Source organism: Anomaloglossus baeobatrachus, chromosome 5, assembly GCF_048569485.1.
Source record: "Anomaloglossus baeobatrachus isolate aAnoBae1 chromosome 5, aAnoBae1.hap1, whole genome shotgun sequence".
NCBI classification, from domain to species: domain Eukaryota; kingdom Metazoa; phylum Chordata; class Amphibia; order Anura; family Aromobatidae; genus Anomaloglossus; species Anomaloglossus baeobatrachus.
This window is the reverse complement of record NC_134357.1, coordinates 242,060,989-242,078,336: the sequence shown is the minus strand read 5'-3', so window position 1 is coordinate 242,078,336 and position 17,348 is coordinate 242,060,989. Positions and strand designations below refer to the sequence as shown.

Genomic DNA, 17,348 nt, shown 5'->3' with positions numbered 1-17,348 from the left:
ATATTTCTTAACTCATGGGTTAGGATAGAGAAAACTGATGCGATGAAATCTGTTTGAAAACAGCACTCCCTTATAGACCACATTGTCAGTTAAAATAAATATAACTATACTATGTTCTAACTTGTAGCTCCTGTGAATGATTCAGTGAATTTTACTGTATGGAAATGTTTTTGTGCTTGTGTAACATGTTCTGTTTATTCTAGGTATTGTCTTATGAGTGTAAGAGGCTGTTACACTGATTTCCATGTAGACTTTGGGGGGACATCGGTGTGGTATCACATCCTGCGAGGAGGCAAGGTCAGTCTTTATTTAGGCTACATTCTGTTTTCCCTAGTTTTAGATCTTGTATTTGAGGAGCGGCTGTCGGTCAGTGCTGGGGTGTGGTGATAGCCTCTGCTCACTGTGGATGGCGTGGTGACTGAAGCTATACTGACTGCGCCTTTATTACTGAAAGCCCGAGGCTGCCCTGAGGAATAAGGTTAATTTCCTCCTGCCAGCCGTACGGTTTCAGAACACTTTTAACCTGCAGATGAATAGCATTCTGTGACATGACGGGTTCTCTTTAAGGTTATGCTTAGATGATCTGACAGGCATACAGGGACTTCTTTTGGACATGCCTTTGATATCACATTTGCCTCATTCTAAAAGATCTTCAAATGAGATCCTGATCTGATGATATCCTAAGATCTCATGGAGATGTATTTCCTCTCACTGACGTGTGCAGTGCCAGGTACATACTACTATCTGTTAAAAAGCACATATGCTGCCTGCCTTGTATAGCCCCTGGCTAAGCTGTAGGCAGCATACTGAGGTGTATGGGAGCTATTTATGTGTCTTGTGTGGACTCTTGTCTACAATCAAACAACCGTCTTTCTTTGTCGCTCCATTGGGAGACCCAGACAATTGGGTGTATAGCTATTGCCTCTGGAGGCCACACAAAGTATTACACTTAAAAGTGTAAGGCCCCTCCCCTTCTGGCTATACACCCCCAGTGGGATCACTGGCTCACCAGTTTTGTGCTTTGTGCGAAGGAGGCAACACATCCACGCATAGCTCCACTTTTTAGTCAGCAGCAGCTGCTGACTATGTCGGATGGAAGAAAAGAGGACACATATAGTGTCCCCAGCATGCTCCCTTCTCACCCCACTGTATGTCGGAGGTGTTTGTAAGGTTGAGGTACCCATTGCGGGTACGGCGGCAGGAGCCCACATGCTGATTCCTTCCCCATCCCTTTTTACAGGGCTCTGGGTGAAGTGGGATTTACCGGTCTCCAGGCACTGAGACCGTGCTCCATCTACAGCCCCTGGAGAAGATGCTGGATGGAGCGGAGTACATCAGGGACATGGCCCTGCTTCCTCAAGGTACTCTGTGTCCCCGTGCATTTGGCGCTCACACCGCAGCATGCTGGGTGTTGTAGTGCGCCGGGGGACATCAGCGCTGCGGCGCCTGTGCCATGGCCTCATTCAGCTTTGCTGAAGCAGGCTCACTTATGGGAATTGGTCGCGCCGGCCGCTGGGACTGCGGCGCGGCTGGCACTTGTAGTGCGCCGGGGACTTCAGCGCGGCCTGCGCTTTTACGGCGGCCGCGCTGATAACTAGAGTCCCCGGCTTTTGCGGCCTACTTCCGTTCGTTCCCGCCCCCAGACCTGCCAGTCAGGAGAGGGGCGGGACGCTGGCCACTTCTATGCATCGGTCGCGCCGGCCGCTGGAACTGCGGCGCGGCTGGCACTTGTGGTGCGCCGGGGACTTCAGCGCGGCCCGCGCTTTTACGGCGGCCGCGCTGTTAACTCGAGTCCCCGGCTTCTGGGCCTAGCTCCCTTCGTTACCGCCCACAGCCCTGACAGTCAGGGTAGGGGCGTGACGCTGCATAGAGCAGAGCTGAGAGCTGGAGTATGTTTTGCATACTCCACCCCTCTCACTGTGTGCACTGTGTAACCGGATTCCCGCACTTTCTCAGGCACGCCCACGGCTTCCTTCTCTACAAGGACACCGGCAGCCATTAGTGTCAGTTTCTGTACGATACAGAGACAAGTGTGGAAGACCCTGGCATTCTGATAGTCACACAATCGCTGTAACAGGCGTTAAGCAGCACCTGTGGTGCTAACCCCACTAGTGCAGAAGTGCACTTATAGATATGCTTGTACTATATACATTGCACTGTTTGGTCGCACGTTGTATATACCCTCCTGGATTATGCGGAGGAGTTATCAGCATATTCTCTGTGTAAAACAAAGGTGCAGAACCACATTTTTTTCTATACAGCTGGTACAGCATGTACGGCTATACGGCCGGCAGGTACATAGACTCCCATTGTATGCACTAATGGCCAGGGGATGAGGACGGTGTCTGCAGTATTTACTGACAGTTTTTCTGAGACTATGGCTATGATACTAGAAGCCTAGCAGTCCGGACATGTCTCTCACAATATGGGCACTGTTGAATCATTGATCCATGGCCCCCCTCAGTGTGAATAACTAACAGCTCCGGGAATGTCACACGCATCCCAGAGTCACGGCTCTGCACGGACGTCAGTCCCAGACAGCCTAAGTGGGCTCGCTATGAGCGGCCTCGGTTTCATCAGGGTCCTAACAGAAGGACTCGCTGTGTAATGAGGCGGAAGTAGCGGCTCAGGATTCTGATCCTGAGACCGCTCTCAATCTGGATACACCTGATTGTGACGCCATAGTAAATAATCTTATAGCGTCCATCTATAGAATGTGGGTTATTTCTCACAGCTCCTCCAGTGGAGGAGTCAGCTTCACGTATTTTTCTGGACCACTCTGCCTTCAGAGAGGCAGTCCAGGAACACCACGCTTATCCAGATATGCGCTTCTCCAAACGGCTTAGGATACACGTTATCCCTGTCCCCTGACTTGGTCAAGGACTGGACCCAATGTCCCGAGCGGCATCCTCCAATCTCCAGGCTTGTAGCTAGATCCATAGTTGCAGTGGGAGATGGAACTGCAAACTCAAAGATGCCACTGACAGACAGATGGATCTCTGGTCGAAAGCCATCTATGAGGCTGTCGGCGCACCGTTGGCTCCGGCATTCTCTCCCTTGGGGCACTCCAAGCTATTTCAGCTTGTCTTACACAGATTGACACGGTTACACGTACATCTGTGCCGCAGGTGGCATCCTTAACCTCTCAAATGTCTGCATTTGTTTCTTACGCGATTCAGGTTGTCCTGGACTCTGCGAACCGTGCGGCGGTAGCCTCCGCTACTCCGTGTTTTTAAGCAGAGCCTGGTCTGCTCGTTAAGTGAATGGAAGGCAGATTCTGCTTCCAAAAAAGGTTGCCTAACCAGTTGCCTTTTTCTGCTGACCGACTGTTTGGTGAGCGTTGGATGTAACCATCAGACAGTCCAGGGGTAAGGATTCATCCTTTCCTCAGCCCGGACACAACAAACCCCAACAGAGCAAGAGGCAGTCGGGGTTTTCGGCCTTTTCGAAAAAGGCTCGGGCAGGTCCCATTTTTCCTCGTCCAATGTGGACTCAAAAGGATCAGAGGAGCTAAGATTCTTAGCGGGCTCAGTCTCGCCCAAAAAAGCGACAGTCTGAAAACCCGCTTCCAAGGCGGCTTCCTCATGACTTGCGGCCTCGGTCGGTAGCAGGCTCTCCCGCCTTGGCGATATTTAGCTGCCATAGGTCAATGACCATTGAGTGTGAGACATTCTGTCTCACGGGTACAGGATAGAGCTCACTTCTCGTCCTCCAACTCGATTCTTCAGAATTTCTCCACCTCCCGGCCGGGCCGCTGCTCTTCTGCAAACAGGGTGCACTCTATAGGCAGAAAGAGTGATGACCCCCGTTCCTCTTCAGGAACAAGGTCACGGTTTTTACCCCAAATTCTTTGCGGTACCTATAACAACGGGCCGTTCCGTCCCGTTCTGGATCTAAAAATGCTCAGCAAGCTCGTGGACACCAGGCGGTTCCGGATGGAATCCCTCCGCCATGTCATCGCCTCAAGGTCCCAAGGATATTTCCTAGCATCATTAGGCATCAAGGATGCTTATCCACACGTGCCGATTGATCCAGAGCACTAGCGTTTCTACGCTTCGTTATAGGAGACGAACACCCTCTGTTCGTAGCTCTACCTTCCGGCTAGCGACAGTCCAACTGGTCTTCGCCAAGGTCAGGGCAGCAGTAGTCACAGTCCTGCACTCTCAGGGTCACTCTGTGGTCCCGTATTTAGACGATCTACTTGTCAAGGCACTCTCTTAGGAAACATGCCAACACTGCCCGAACGTTGCGCTGGAGACTCTCTAGAGTTTTGGGTGGATCATCAACTTTTTAAAGTCAGATCCGACCCCGACCCTATCGATAACATATCTAGGCATAGAGTTTCTTACTCTCTCAGCGATAGTGAAGCTGCCGCTAGACAAACAGCATTCACTACGGGCTGCAAGCTCTTCTCTAAGAACCAGTCGCACACATTGAGACGCCTCATGCACTTCCTACGTAAGATGGTAGCAATGGAGGCAGTTCCTTTCGCGCAGTTTTACTGCGTCCACTACAATGGGACATTCTCCGCCAATGGGACGAGGAGTCGACGTCCCTCAACAGAGTCGTCGTTCTTTCTCAGGCGGCCGAGGAATCTCTACGGTGGTGGCTTCTTCTCACCTCTTGGTCAAAAAGAAGGTCCTTCCTATCCCCGTCCTGGGCGATAGTTACGACAGACGCGAGTCTATCAGGGTGGGGAGCAGTTTTTCTCCACTACAGCGCTCAGGGTACGTGGACTCAGCAAGAGTCCACTCTTCAGATCAATGTTCTTGAACACAGAGCAGTGTATCTTGCCCTACAATCCTTCCAACAGCGGCTGGAAAGCAAGCATATCCGACTTCAGTCGGACAGCTCCACAGCGGTGGCATACATCAACCACCAAGGAAGAACGCGCAACCGGCAAGCCTTCCAGGAAGTCCGGCAGGTTCTGATGTGGGTGGAAGACGCGGCATCCACCATATCCACAATTCACATCCCAAGTGTGGAAACTAGGAAGCTGACTTCCTAAGTCGCTGAGGTGTGGCCGAAAGAGTATGGTCTCCTCACCCGGACGGGTTTCAGGAGATCTGGCGCCGCTGACAGAGGCCGGACGTCGATCTAATGGCGTCACGGCACAACAACAATGTGCCAGCTTCATGGCACGGTTTCACAATCATCGAGCTCTGGCGGCAAACGCCTTAGTTCAGCATTGGTCGCAGTTCCAGCTACCTTAGGTGCCACCTCTGGCATTGTTGCCCAGAGTACTGCGCTAGATCAAGACCGACTGCGGCCGCGCCATCCTCGTCGCTACAAATTGGCCGAGGATGTTGTGGTACTCGGTTCTGTGGTGCCTCACGGTAGGCTAACCGGGGGCACTACCAGACCAATCAGACTGGCTGTCTCAAGGGCCATTCTTCCATTTGAATTCTACGGCCCTCAACCGGATGGTGTGGCATTGAGTCCTGGAACCTAGTGTCGTCAGGATTACCTCAGGACGTGGTTGCCACCATGAGACAGGCTAGCATACCAACGTCCGCCAAGATTGACCACAGGACGTGGAAGATGTTCTTATCTCGGTGCTCGGCGCAGGGTGTTTCTCCCTGGCCGGTTGCATCGTCTATGTTTCCTTCCTTCCTGCAATCTAGGTAGGAAAATGGGTTGTCGCTCAGTTCCCTTTAGGGACAAGTCTCAGCGCTATCTGTATTTTTTCAGAAACGACGACTTCCTCAGGTACGCACGTTCCTACGGGGAGTTTGTCTTCTCAGCACTCCGTACAAGCGGCCGTTAGAGCCCTGAGATCTGAACAAGGTTCTAATTGCTCTCCAGATGCCGCCTTTCGAGCCTTTGAAGGATGTCTCCCTTCCCGTTTTTCACGGGAAGTGGCCTTCTAGTAACGGTCTCGTCTCTTAGGAGAGTTTCCGAGCTAGCAACGCTCTCATACAAACTCCCTTCCTGGTCCTTCACCAGGACAGGGTAGTTCTGCGTCCGGTTCCGGAATTTCTCCCTAAGGTGGTATCCCATTTTCATATCAATCAGGATATCACCTCACCTTCTTTGTGTCCTCGTCCAGTCCATCAATTTCAGAAAGATTTGCATCTGTTGGTTCTGGTGAGAGCACTCAGGTTCTACTTCCCGCATGGCGCTCCTGCGCCACCCGGATGCACTCTTTGTCCTTGTCGCTGGTCGGCGTAAACAGTCGCAAGCTTCCAGATCCACCCTTGCTCGGGGGCTCGAGGAACCAATTCTTGAAACCTACAGTTCTACTGGGCTTCTGGTTCTCTCAAGGCCGAAGGCCCATTCTACCAGAGCCGTGGGTGCATCCTGGGCATTACGGCACCAGGCTACGGCTCAGCAGGTGTGTCAGGCACCCACCTGGTCGAGTCTACTTACTTTTACCAAGCATTATCAGATGCATACCTACGCTTCGGCAGACGCCAGCCTAGGTAGATAAGTCATTCAGGCGGCGGTTGGCCACCTGTAGGAGAGGGCCGTTTGACGGCCCTATCATGAGGTATTCTTTTACCCACCCAGGGATTGCTTTTGGACATCCCAATTGTCTGGGTCTCCCAATGGAGCGACAAAGAAGAAGGGAATTTTGTTTACTTACCGTAAATTCCTTTTCTTCTAGCTCCAATTGGGAGACCCAGCACCCGCCCTGTTTTCTCGGGGTTTTTCTGTTTTTTCGGGACACATGTTGTTCATGTGGTATGGTTCAGTTCTCCGATGTTTCCTCGGATTGAATTGGTCTTTAAACCAGTTATTGGCTTTCCTCCTTCTTGCTTTGGCACTAAAACTGGTGAGCCAGTGATCCCACTGGGGGTGTATAGCCAGAAGGGGAGGGGCCTTACACTTTTAAGTGTAATACTTTGTGTGGCCTCCAGAGGCAATAGCTATACACCCAATTGTCTGGGTCTCCCAATTGGAGCTAGAAGAAAAGGAATTTACGGTAAGTAAACAAAATTCCCTTCTTCTCTTGGTCCTCCTCCTACCTCTGATTCCCTCTTCACTGTATCATTTGGTGGCTTACCGCCTTACTGTCTTGGTTCCTCAAGATTCAGTCCTTGGCCCCCTCCTCTTATCTCTCTATGCCGCCCTTATTTGACAAGCAGCAGACAAACCCTGGTTTCCAGTGCCATCTCTAGTCTGATGACCCCCAATTATACACCTCTCTCATGACATTACTCCCACCTCTATTACTAAATTCCAGGGATTCTCTGTCTACTGTGTCTATTACCATGTCCTACATATAGCCGATATAACCATTTCCTTGTGCTTCCACCAGATCTCCCAAGCAACACATTCATTGTCTTGGGGACATATTTAACATGGAACTTTCCTTTATTCCTTGTGTCCAGTCACTCACTCATGTCACCTGTATCTTGAAAACCTCTTCAGTATTCGACTGTTTCTCACCGTTGAGACTGCGAAAGTTCTCACCATCGCTCTTCTTCACGCTCTTGTGGACTACTGCAACTCTCTACTTAGACAGATCCTGGCTCATGACCAGATCATGCACCTGATTTATTATATTGATGGCTGCACCATAGATGACAAGCACGTTTTACCTATTGTAACCCCTCAATTTCCTTCTAGATTGTAGTCTTGTGAGTAGGGTCCTCACACCTCCTATAACTAAACTATGTGTTACTCTGTGATGTCTATTGTCTGTATATGTCCCTGCTTAATTATAAAATGCTGCAGAACATGTAACTATAGAAATACATTTTTTTTATTTAGGCTACATAAGGCTAGAACTGGGGTGTATGGGAAGTATCTATATGTAGTCTAATGATTAGCAATATGTAAACACCTCTTATGGGTTGTAGGTCTTCTGGCTGATACCACCTACGGACAAGAATTTGGAAATGTATGAGAATTGGCTGCTTTCTGGGAAACAAGGGGACATCTTCCTAGGGGACAGAGTGCCAGACTGCCAGCGAGTTGAGCTAAAGCAAGGCTACACATTTGTTATTCCTTCAGGTAATATCAGTAGATAGATGGCGCTCCATGTTCTTTCTCATACTTGGATAAATGCCTTTTATTAGGTCTTATGTACATTTCTGATAGGTAATTCATTAGACATTATTAATTTCCCTCACTATGACCAACATATATGCCAGTGTCAGGATACCGCATATGGTGTGGCTCAGGAGTGGTGCGCACTGGGCAGGAGACACATGACACCTGTTGTGACCAGCGATGATTGACGTCTACCTGTGATTTAGAGGCCTCTGTTAATCTCTAACCGTTAAATGGTTCAGCTGCCTCTGAAACCCTGCATAATGATGACATGCCATGCAGCTTACTCAAGGCCCTGTTGCTACCATCTTGGTATTTCTATGAAGCTTTAAACCATTAATTTCTCTATTTATTGCAGTATTGTAGTAATGCAATATATACAAAAAACACCCATTAAAAAACATTTAAAAACACAATACAGTGTCAGTTGTTCCGCCCTAATACTGGACACAACCTTTTGTAAGGAATAATAGTATGGGTGAAAAAATTCCATTTTTATTTGAGAACCATGATTAACAAATAGTATCACCATATACAAGGTTTATCACACCAAAATTGTAAGATGTAGTTTGCTGCAAGTCAGTATTGTGACTACAAATAAAGGAGACCCCCTTCCTCTCGTGTCCCGCGCCTTCCTCTCGTGCCCCGCGCCTTCCTCTCGTGCCCCGCGCCTTCCTCTCGTGCCCCGCGCCTTCCTCTCGTGCCCCGCGCCTTCCTCTCGTGCCCCGCGCCTTCCTCTCGTGCCCCGCGCCTTCCTCTCGTGCCCCGCGCCTTCCTCTCGTGCCCCGCGCCTTCCTCTCGTGCCCCGCGCCTTCCTCTCGTGCCCCGCGCCTTCCTCTCGTGCCCCGCGCCTTCCTCTCGTGCCCCGCGCCTTCCTCTCGTGCCCCGCGCCTTCCTCTCGTGCCCCGCGCCTTCCTCTCGAGCCCCGCACCTTCTCCTTGCCTGTCAGCGGCCTATTCCAGCAGCACAGGCACACCGGTCATTATCTGTGACTGAGTTATTAGGTGTGTGTACTGGCGCTGCAGCATTCTAGGTTCCAGGTGAGAGGATCTTTCCCAACGCTCCTTTATTTGCAGTCATAATACTGACTTGCAGCAAACTACATCTTGCAATTTTCTTCAGAGTACTGATAATTAGGAGCCTGCATTTTTTGGTCCTATCTTTTGTGGATTCCGCAGTGACCTCAGCCTGTATATATTTTTTGGTGTGATAAATCTTGTATATGGTGATACTATTTGTTAATCATGGCTCTCATTTGATTGGAATTTTCACCCATACTGTTGTTGTTCCTTGCTAAAGGTTGTGTCCAGTATTAAAGAGGACCGGGGGATTCAACTGACACTGTATTTGTGTTTATAAATAATTTAATGGGTGTTTTTAACTTTGTGCAGATTTTCAATATGTATTTAAGGCTATGTGCCCACGTTACGTATTTTCATGCAGTTACGCTGCGATCTGCACTGCAGCGTAACTGCATGCGTCCTGCGTCCCCAGCATAATCTATGAAGATTGTGCAGGAGACATGCCCACGTGGCGTATTAGAACGCAGCGCTTCGGCTGCTGAAGCGCTGCGTTCTAAGAAGTGACATGTCACTTATTCCGTGCGCTCTGCATGCAGCCCCCGCTCTGTCTATGGGAGGGGCTGCATCCAGAGCGCATGAAATCGGCTTTTCAGTACGCACTGTTTCTGCAGCGATTTGAAGCGCACGTGTGCTGTTCAAATCGCTGCAGAAATTTCTGCAGGGACAGAACACAACGTGGGCACATAGCCTTATAAAGATTTTTTACATGATCTATTTATGGTGTGGTGATCCTATTATATAGTACTCTCTTTTCTTCTCTTGTTTGTTTGCCTAACATATATGTACTACTGGTGATCCCCTGTTTATTAAAGTAGTGCCCTCCTACTGGTTTATTCTATTTATTCTAGTAAGCCAATATATAATGCATGTGATCAATGGTTTAAGGCTCATGCAAGAACCAAAAAAATTAAGTGAAAATCAATAAAGTGTATATTATATAGAATATATATTGTAATGCATGCCCCATAGTCCTCCATATAGTATAATCTACCCCATAGTCCTTAATATATTATAATGCATTCCCCATAGTCCTCCATATATTAATATGCACCCCTTTTAGTCCTTCATATCATATAATGCACCCCATAGTCCTCCATGTATTATAATTCACCTCCATATTCATCCATATAGTATACTGCACTCCATATTCCTCTATAGTATTATGCAGCCCTATAGTTCTGTATATAGTTTTGTTACCCCATAGTCCTCCATATAGTATAATGCAGCCCCATAGTCCTCAATATAGTATAATGCAGCCTCCATTTTCCTCCAAATAATATTATGCAGCCCACATATTCCACCATATAGTATAATGCAGCACCCATATTCCTCCATATAGTATTATGCAGCCCCCCCATAGTCCTCCATATAGTGTAAGGCACCCCATATTCCTCCATATAGTATAATGCACCCCTTAGATCATTCCATATAGTATAATGTAGCCCCCATATTCCTCCATATAGTATTATGCAGCCCCAATATTCTCCCATATAGTATAATGCAGCCCCCATATTCCTCCATATAACATTATGCAGCCCCCATATTCCTCCATACAGTATAATGCACCCCTTATATTCCTTGATATAGTGTTATGCAGCCCTCAAAGTCCTCTATATAGTATATTGCAGTCCCCATATTCATCTATATAGTATAATGCACCCCTTATATTCCTCAATATAGTGTAACCCTACTCTATCCCCCTGCAATTACCCCACCAATTCATGGTGACCCCCAACACAGTAAGATCCCAACTGTGACCTCACATAGTCCTCTGTATATTATAATGCATCCACCATAGTCCTCCATATATTAATATGCACCCCCATAGTCTTCCATAGTATAATGCACCCCATAGTCCTTCATATACTTTGATGCACCCCGTAGCCCTCCATATAGTATAATGCATCCCCCATATTCCTCCATATATTATATTGCTGCCCCCATATTGTTTAATGCAACCCCATAGTTCTGTGGCCACCGTGTCCTCGCTGATTAAATGCACATAGTGCGATACTGGGCAGGGGCCCACAAGAGGGGACCTGGTGCCTGCCCTGGCACCAGGCCCCCCCTGACTCACGGTCCACTTAGCGGATGCGTAGTTTGGCACCATTGGCAAATGGGATTATACCAGAAAAAGCAATACAAGAAGGGAAGAAAAAATTGCAGCCCTGCCAATCCAGAGGTTATTATAAAATCAACTTTAGTAGAAATCCATATAAAAACAACACCTCTCCTTGCAGGGTCAGGGGCGTTTGACACACTTCTGGGGTACAAAAGATGCCCTTTGTCCCAGCCTATGCTTAAGGGCATCTTTTGTATGCTGGAAGCGCGTCAAGATGCACCCAACCCTCTCTGTTTTTTTGGTTTTCTATGGATCTCTATTAAAGCTGATTTTATAATAGCCTCTGGATTAGCGGTGCTGCAGTTTTTTTTTCTTTGCTTCTTGTACCAGTTATGCGGCATCGCACCAGCTTTCACAGTACCTACAGTTAGGTCCAGAAATATTTGGCCAGTGACACAATTTTGGCGAGTTGGGCTCTGCATGCCACCACATTGATTTGAAATGAAACCTCTACAACAGAATTCAAGTGCAGATTGTAACGTTTAATTTGAAGGTTTGAACAAAAATATCTGATAGAAATTGTAGGAATTGTACACATTTCTTTACAAACACTCCACATTTTAGGAGGTCAAAAGTAATTGGACAAATAAACCAAACCCATACAAAATATTTTTATTTTCAATATTTTGTTGCGAATCCTTTGGAGGCAATCACTGCCTTAAGCCTGGAACCCATGGACATCACCAAACGCTGGGTTTCCTCCTTCTTAATGCTTTGCCAGGCCTTTACAGCCGCAGTCTTCAGGTCTTGCTTGTTTGTGGGTCTTTCCGTCTTAAGTCTGGATTTGAGCAAGTGAAATGCATGCTCAATTGGGTTAAGATCTGGTGATTGACTTGGCCATTGCAGAATGTTCCACTTTTTTGCACTCATGAACTCCTGGGTAGCTTTGGCTGTATGCTTGGGGTCATTGTCCATCTGTACTATGAAGCGCCGTCCGATCAACTTTGCGGCATTTGGCTGAATCTGGGCTGAAAGTATATCCCGGTACACTTCAGAATTCATCCGGCTACTCTTGTCTGCTGTTATGTCATCAATAAACACAAGTGACCCAGTGCCATTGAAAGCCATGCATGCCCATGCCATCACGTTGCCTCCACCATGTTTTACAGAGGATGTGGTGTGCCTTGGATCATGTGCCGTTCCCTTTCTTCTCCAAACTTTTTTCTTCCCATCATTCTGGTACAGGTTGATCTTTGTCTCATCTGTCCATAGAATACTTTTCCAGAACTGAGCTGGCTTCATGAGGTGTTTTTCAGCAAATTTAACTCTGGCCTGTCTATTTTTGGAATTGATGAATGGTTTGCATCTAGATGTGAACCCTTTGTATTTACTTTCATGGAGTCTTCTCTTTACTGTTGACTTAGAGACAGATATACCTACTTCACTGAGAGTGTTCTGGACTTCAGTTGATGTTGTGAACGGGTTCTTCTTCACCAAAGAAAGTATGCGGCGATCATCCACCACTGTTGTCATCCGTGGACGCCCAGGCCTTTTTGAGTTCCCAAGCTCACCAGTCAATTCCTTTTTTCTCAGAATGTACCCGACTATTGATTTTGCTACTCCAAGCATGTCTGCTATCTCTCTGATGGATTTTTTCTTTTTTTTCAGCCTCAGGATGTTCTGCTTCACCTCAATTGAGAGTTCCTTAGACCGCATGTTGTCTGGTCACAGCAACAGCTTCCAAATGCAAAACCACACACCTGTAATCAACCCCAGACCTTTTAACTACTTCATTGATTACAGGTTAACGAGGGAGACGCCTTCAGAGTTAATTGCAGCCCTTAGAGTCCCTTGTCCAATTACTTTTGGTCCCTTGAAAAAGAGGAGGCTATGCATTACAGAGCTATGATTCCTAAACCCTTTCTCCGATTTGGATGTGAAAACTCTCATATTGCAGCTGGGAGTGTGCACTTTCAGCCCATATTATATATATAATTGTATTTCTGAACATGTTTTTGTAAACAGCTAAAATAACAAAACTTGTGTCACTGTCCAAATATTTCTGGACCTAACTGTATCTGGATGATTAGACATTATAGTCTGTAAGGCGCGTGGTGAAGCATCTATTACCTACCATTATACAGTACAAAGCAATATCCTAGTCAGCTCAGCTGTCCACTGCTGCGGATCTTACTAATGCAGTAAGAATCATCTTGCCGCTCTTCTTCTTCACTCGTAAGCCTGCTGTTAACAAGTGCCCTTTTTCATAGGTTGGATCCATGCTGTGTATACTCCTCAGGATACTCTCGTTTTTGGTGGCAATTTTCTACATAGTTTTAATATTCCAATGCAACTTCGCATCTATAGCATTGAAGACAGAACACGGGTGAGTGCTAGGCCAATGTGACGCTTCTCCACCAATGTCACAGATTGTTAGAAATAAACATGACCACTTATTTTTTATTTCTTGTACTTAAACACCTCTTCAGGTCCCCACAAAGTTTCGATACCCTTTCTATTATGAGATGTGCTGGTACGTTCTGGAGCGATATGTTTTCTGCATGACAAGGAGATCGTATCTCACCAAGGACTTCCAGAGGGAGTCACTGAGCATAGGTGCGTGTCTAATTACTGAAGTCTGCGCATTTCATCTCTCTGTAGTTTGCTTTTTCTCTTTTTTTTTTTTCTTTCTTTCTTCCTTTGATTATTTTCTTTCTTTTTCTGGTCTCTCGCTCCCTCTCTTGCTTCCTCTCGTGTTCCCTCTCATGTTCTTTGTCTCTTTCTCGTTAAAATAAATGAGTGACTGACTTAAAGTTCTGCATCTTGCTAGATCCACTTCTGTCTTAGGGCGGCTTTGCACACTACGACATCACAGGTGCGATGTCTGTGGGGTCAAATCGAAAGTGACGCACATCCGGCGTCACTTGCGATGTCGTAGTGTGTAAATCCTAGATGATACGATTAACGAGCGCAAAAGTGTCGTTATTGTATCATTGGTGCATTCTCTGACATTTCCATAATGCCGGTGCTGCGACAGGTACGATGTAGTTCCTCGCTCCTGTGGCAGCACACATCGCTTTGTGGGAAGCCGCAGGAGTGAGGAACATCACCTACCTACCTGCCGCCGGCCACAATGCAGAAGGAAGGAGGTGGGCGGAATGTTTACATTCTGCTCATCTCCGCCCCTCCACCGCTGTTGGCCTCCTGCCGTGTGACGTCGCTATGACGCCGCACGACCCGCCCCCTTAGAAAGGAGGCGGGTCGCCGGCCAGAGCGACGTCGCAGGACAGGTGAGTGCATGTGAAGCTGGCGTAGCGATAATGTTCACTACGCCAGGAATCACAAGATATCGTACCTGCGACGGGGGCGGGGACTATCGCGTGCGACATCGCAGCATCGGCTTGCAATGTCGCAACGTGCGAAGCCCACCTTAGGCTTAAAGTCCATTAACCCCCTTCACACCGTAGATATTTTCCATTTTTACACTTTCGTTGTTTCCTCCCCTTTTTCCAAGACCGATAACTTTATTTTTTTCTTCAATATAGTGCTAAGAAAAATTTGACATTTGCTAAAAAATAATAGAAAATTACTTTTGTTACCATTTTCCAAGAATCATAATGTCTTTTTCTGGGGCTAAGTGACGGCTTATTTTTTGCGCCCTGAGCTAACATTTTTACCGATTACTATTTTTGTGTAGATATAATGTTTTGACGCCTCTTATTGTATTTTATTGCAATGTTACTGCAGCCCAAAAAACGTAATTCTGGTGGTCTTGATTTTTTTTACTATGCTATTTCCAAATGGATTAGTTTATTTTATATTTTGATAGATTGGGCATATCTGAACTCAGAAAAACCATTTTTTATTTTTTTATTTTCAGTCGGGCAAAAGGGGGGAGAATTTAACTTTTTTTTTTAAAAAAAAATCTGTGATCATCCAATTGCTTCTGTTATACACAGCAGTGCATCAGCACTGCTGTGTATATCCTAAATCACGATCTCTTCTGAATACAGTCTCAGCCAGTGTTCACCGGAGAATCTTGATGATCGACATGTGGATAATCAACTGACCCACCCCTGGCTGTCACGATAACCCATCAGCGCACAGTGATCATGTCATGGGCGCCGATGGGAGCGGGGAGTGACTCGTCCCCCCTGCTGTCACTTGTTAAATACTGCTGTCTGAGATTGACCGTGAGATCTAACAGGTTAACACCCGAGGGCGGATCTCCGATCCACCCACAGCTGTTAGAGGCACATGACTCCTGATTAAATCAGTCACATGCAGGGAACGATGCGGGCTCGGCGTGTGAGCCTTCATCAAAGGCAGGGACACAACATAGTGTCATGAACAGAAAGAGAAATGTTGCTAACTTCTGTACACGTCACCATAGCTGGCCGACTCTAAGGCGGGCTGGGCACACTACATCGCAGGTGCGATGTCGGTGGGGTCAAATTGAAAATGACGTACTTCCGGCATTGCATGCGACATCGTAGTGTGTAAAGGCTCAATGATGCGATTAACGAGCGCAAAAGCGTCGTAATCGTATCATCGGTGCAGCGTCTGCATAATCCATAATTACGCTGACGCGACGGTCTGATGTTGTTCCTCGCTCCTGTGGCAGCACACATCGCTGTGTGTGAAGTCGCAGGAGCGAGGAACATCTACCGGCGTCACCGCGGCTTCCGTAGGATATGCGGAAGGAAGGAGGTGGGCGGGATGTTTACATCCCGCTCATCTCCGCCCCTCCGCTCCTATTGACCGCCTGCCGTGTGACGTCGCAGTGACGCCGCATGACCCGCCCCCTTAATAAGGAGACGGGTCGCCGGCCAGAGCGACGGTCGCAGGGCAGGTGAGCCCATGTGAAGCTGCCGTAGCGATAATGTTCGCTACGGCAGCTATCACAAGGATATCGCTGCTGCGACGGGGGCGGGGACTATCACGTGCGACATCGCAGCATCGGCTTGCGATGTCGCAACGTGCAAAGCCTGCCTAACTGTCTAGATGTCGTAGCCACTAGTCACAGCATTATCCTAGGGGTTAAACAACCATGGTCTCAGCCAACACAGATCGCGACTGATGTAGCAGTGTGTCTGCTATAGGGTTAACATTTGTAGTGACCCGTTTCCAAAAAACATTATGTGAAGCCATAAAAGGGTTTTCCCCCACAATTGACAGTTATTACATATACTCATGATCAGTGATAAATTTTCAATAGAAGGTATCACTAGAAGGGGCATAAGCCAGATCAGGACATGACGTCTTGCAGGACTGGGTAATGCCAGGGGCCAGGTGATTCTGCTAGAAAACTGGTGTCAAACATTTTCAGCTGTTTGTGTTGATGCTGGCTCTAGAAGGCTCTGCTACTTTCTGTTTCGACACGAAACCTTATTAACAGAATTGTAAATGATTTTCTTTTATTTCTTCCTATCCTCAGACTTGGAGCTAAATGGTCGGAGAAGACCAGAAACGCCATCATCTTCGTCATCGTCTTCTTCTTCTTCTTCTTCTTCTTCATCATCAACATCATCATCTTCTTCTTCTTCTTCATATTCCTCTTCCTCGCCCTCCTCATCCTCATCAGAGTATGATGACTCATCAGATCAAGACTGGGAGGAGGAGGAAGGTTTGAGTAAAAAAGAGAGAGAAAGAAGAAGGGTGGAAAGAGAGATACAAAGGCGGAGAGATCGGGAACGACGTCAGAAGGAAAGATCTCGACAGCGGCGTGAAGAGAGGCTTCTTATGTCCAGAATACCTGTAGCACACAGGCCTCTTACACCACCCCCATCTCTGCCCACACCACCCTCTCCTCCAAGTATGCCCCATTGCTTGACATGGTTTGAGGTCGAAGGTTTACATTGCCTTGTTAAGAAGCTTGAATCTCTTCCTCCAAACAAGAAGTGCCTTCCAGATGGCATTCATGACCCAGATGCTCTAATCGCAGACATCAAGGTGAGTTCACAAATGCTGTTTTGGGTTTTGAAGAATTTTCTTTCAATAAAATCCAGACTTGTAATCTATCTATTTCAGGATATGATAGTGCGGTGGGACTTTTTTTTTTTAATCTTAAGATGTGTTCAGGACCTAAGAACATTCCCATAATGCTTTGCTGTGGATTACAAAACTTTTTTCCCACAGCTGAGTTCCTAACCGGCCAAAGTGCATCTTCTACAGCGTGTTTGTAGCCAATGTTGTAAGAAAACGTC

The 17,348-nt window shown here is 47.3% G+C and overlaps 1 protein-coding gene across 5 annotated transcripts in view; it reads left to right on the top strand.

Annotated features, from left to right (window-relative positions):
* The window catches only part of KDM2A (lysine demethylase 2A), a 211,585-nt gene that overhangs the window by 58,628 nt on the left and 135,609 nt on the right, over positions 1–17,348 (top strand). For all 5 annotated transcript variants that reach the window (XM_075349289.1, XM_075349288.1, XM_075349287.1 and 2 more), the window contains 5 exons: positions 204–297; positions 7,806–7,959; positions 13,413–13,528; positions 13,632–13,758; positions 16,580–17,094. In XM_075349289.1, coding sequence (XP_075205404.1) covers positions 204–297; positions 7,806–7,959; positions 13,413–13,528; positions 13,632–13,758; positions 16,580–17,094 — 1,006 coding nt within the window. The remainder of the gene's footprint in view (positions 1–203; positions 298–7,805; positions 7,960–13,412; positions 13,529–13,631; positions 13,759–16,579; positions 17,095–17,348) is intronic.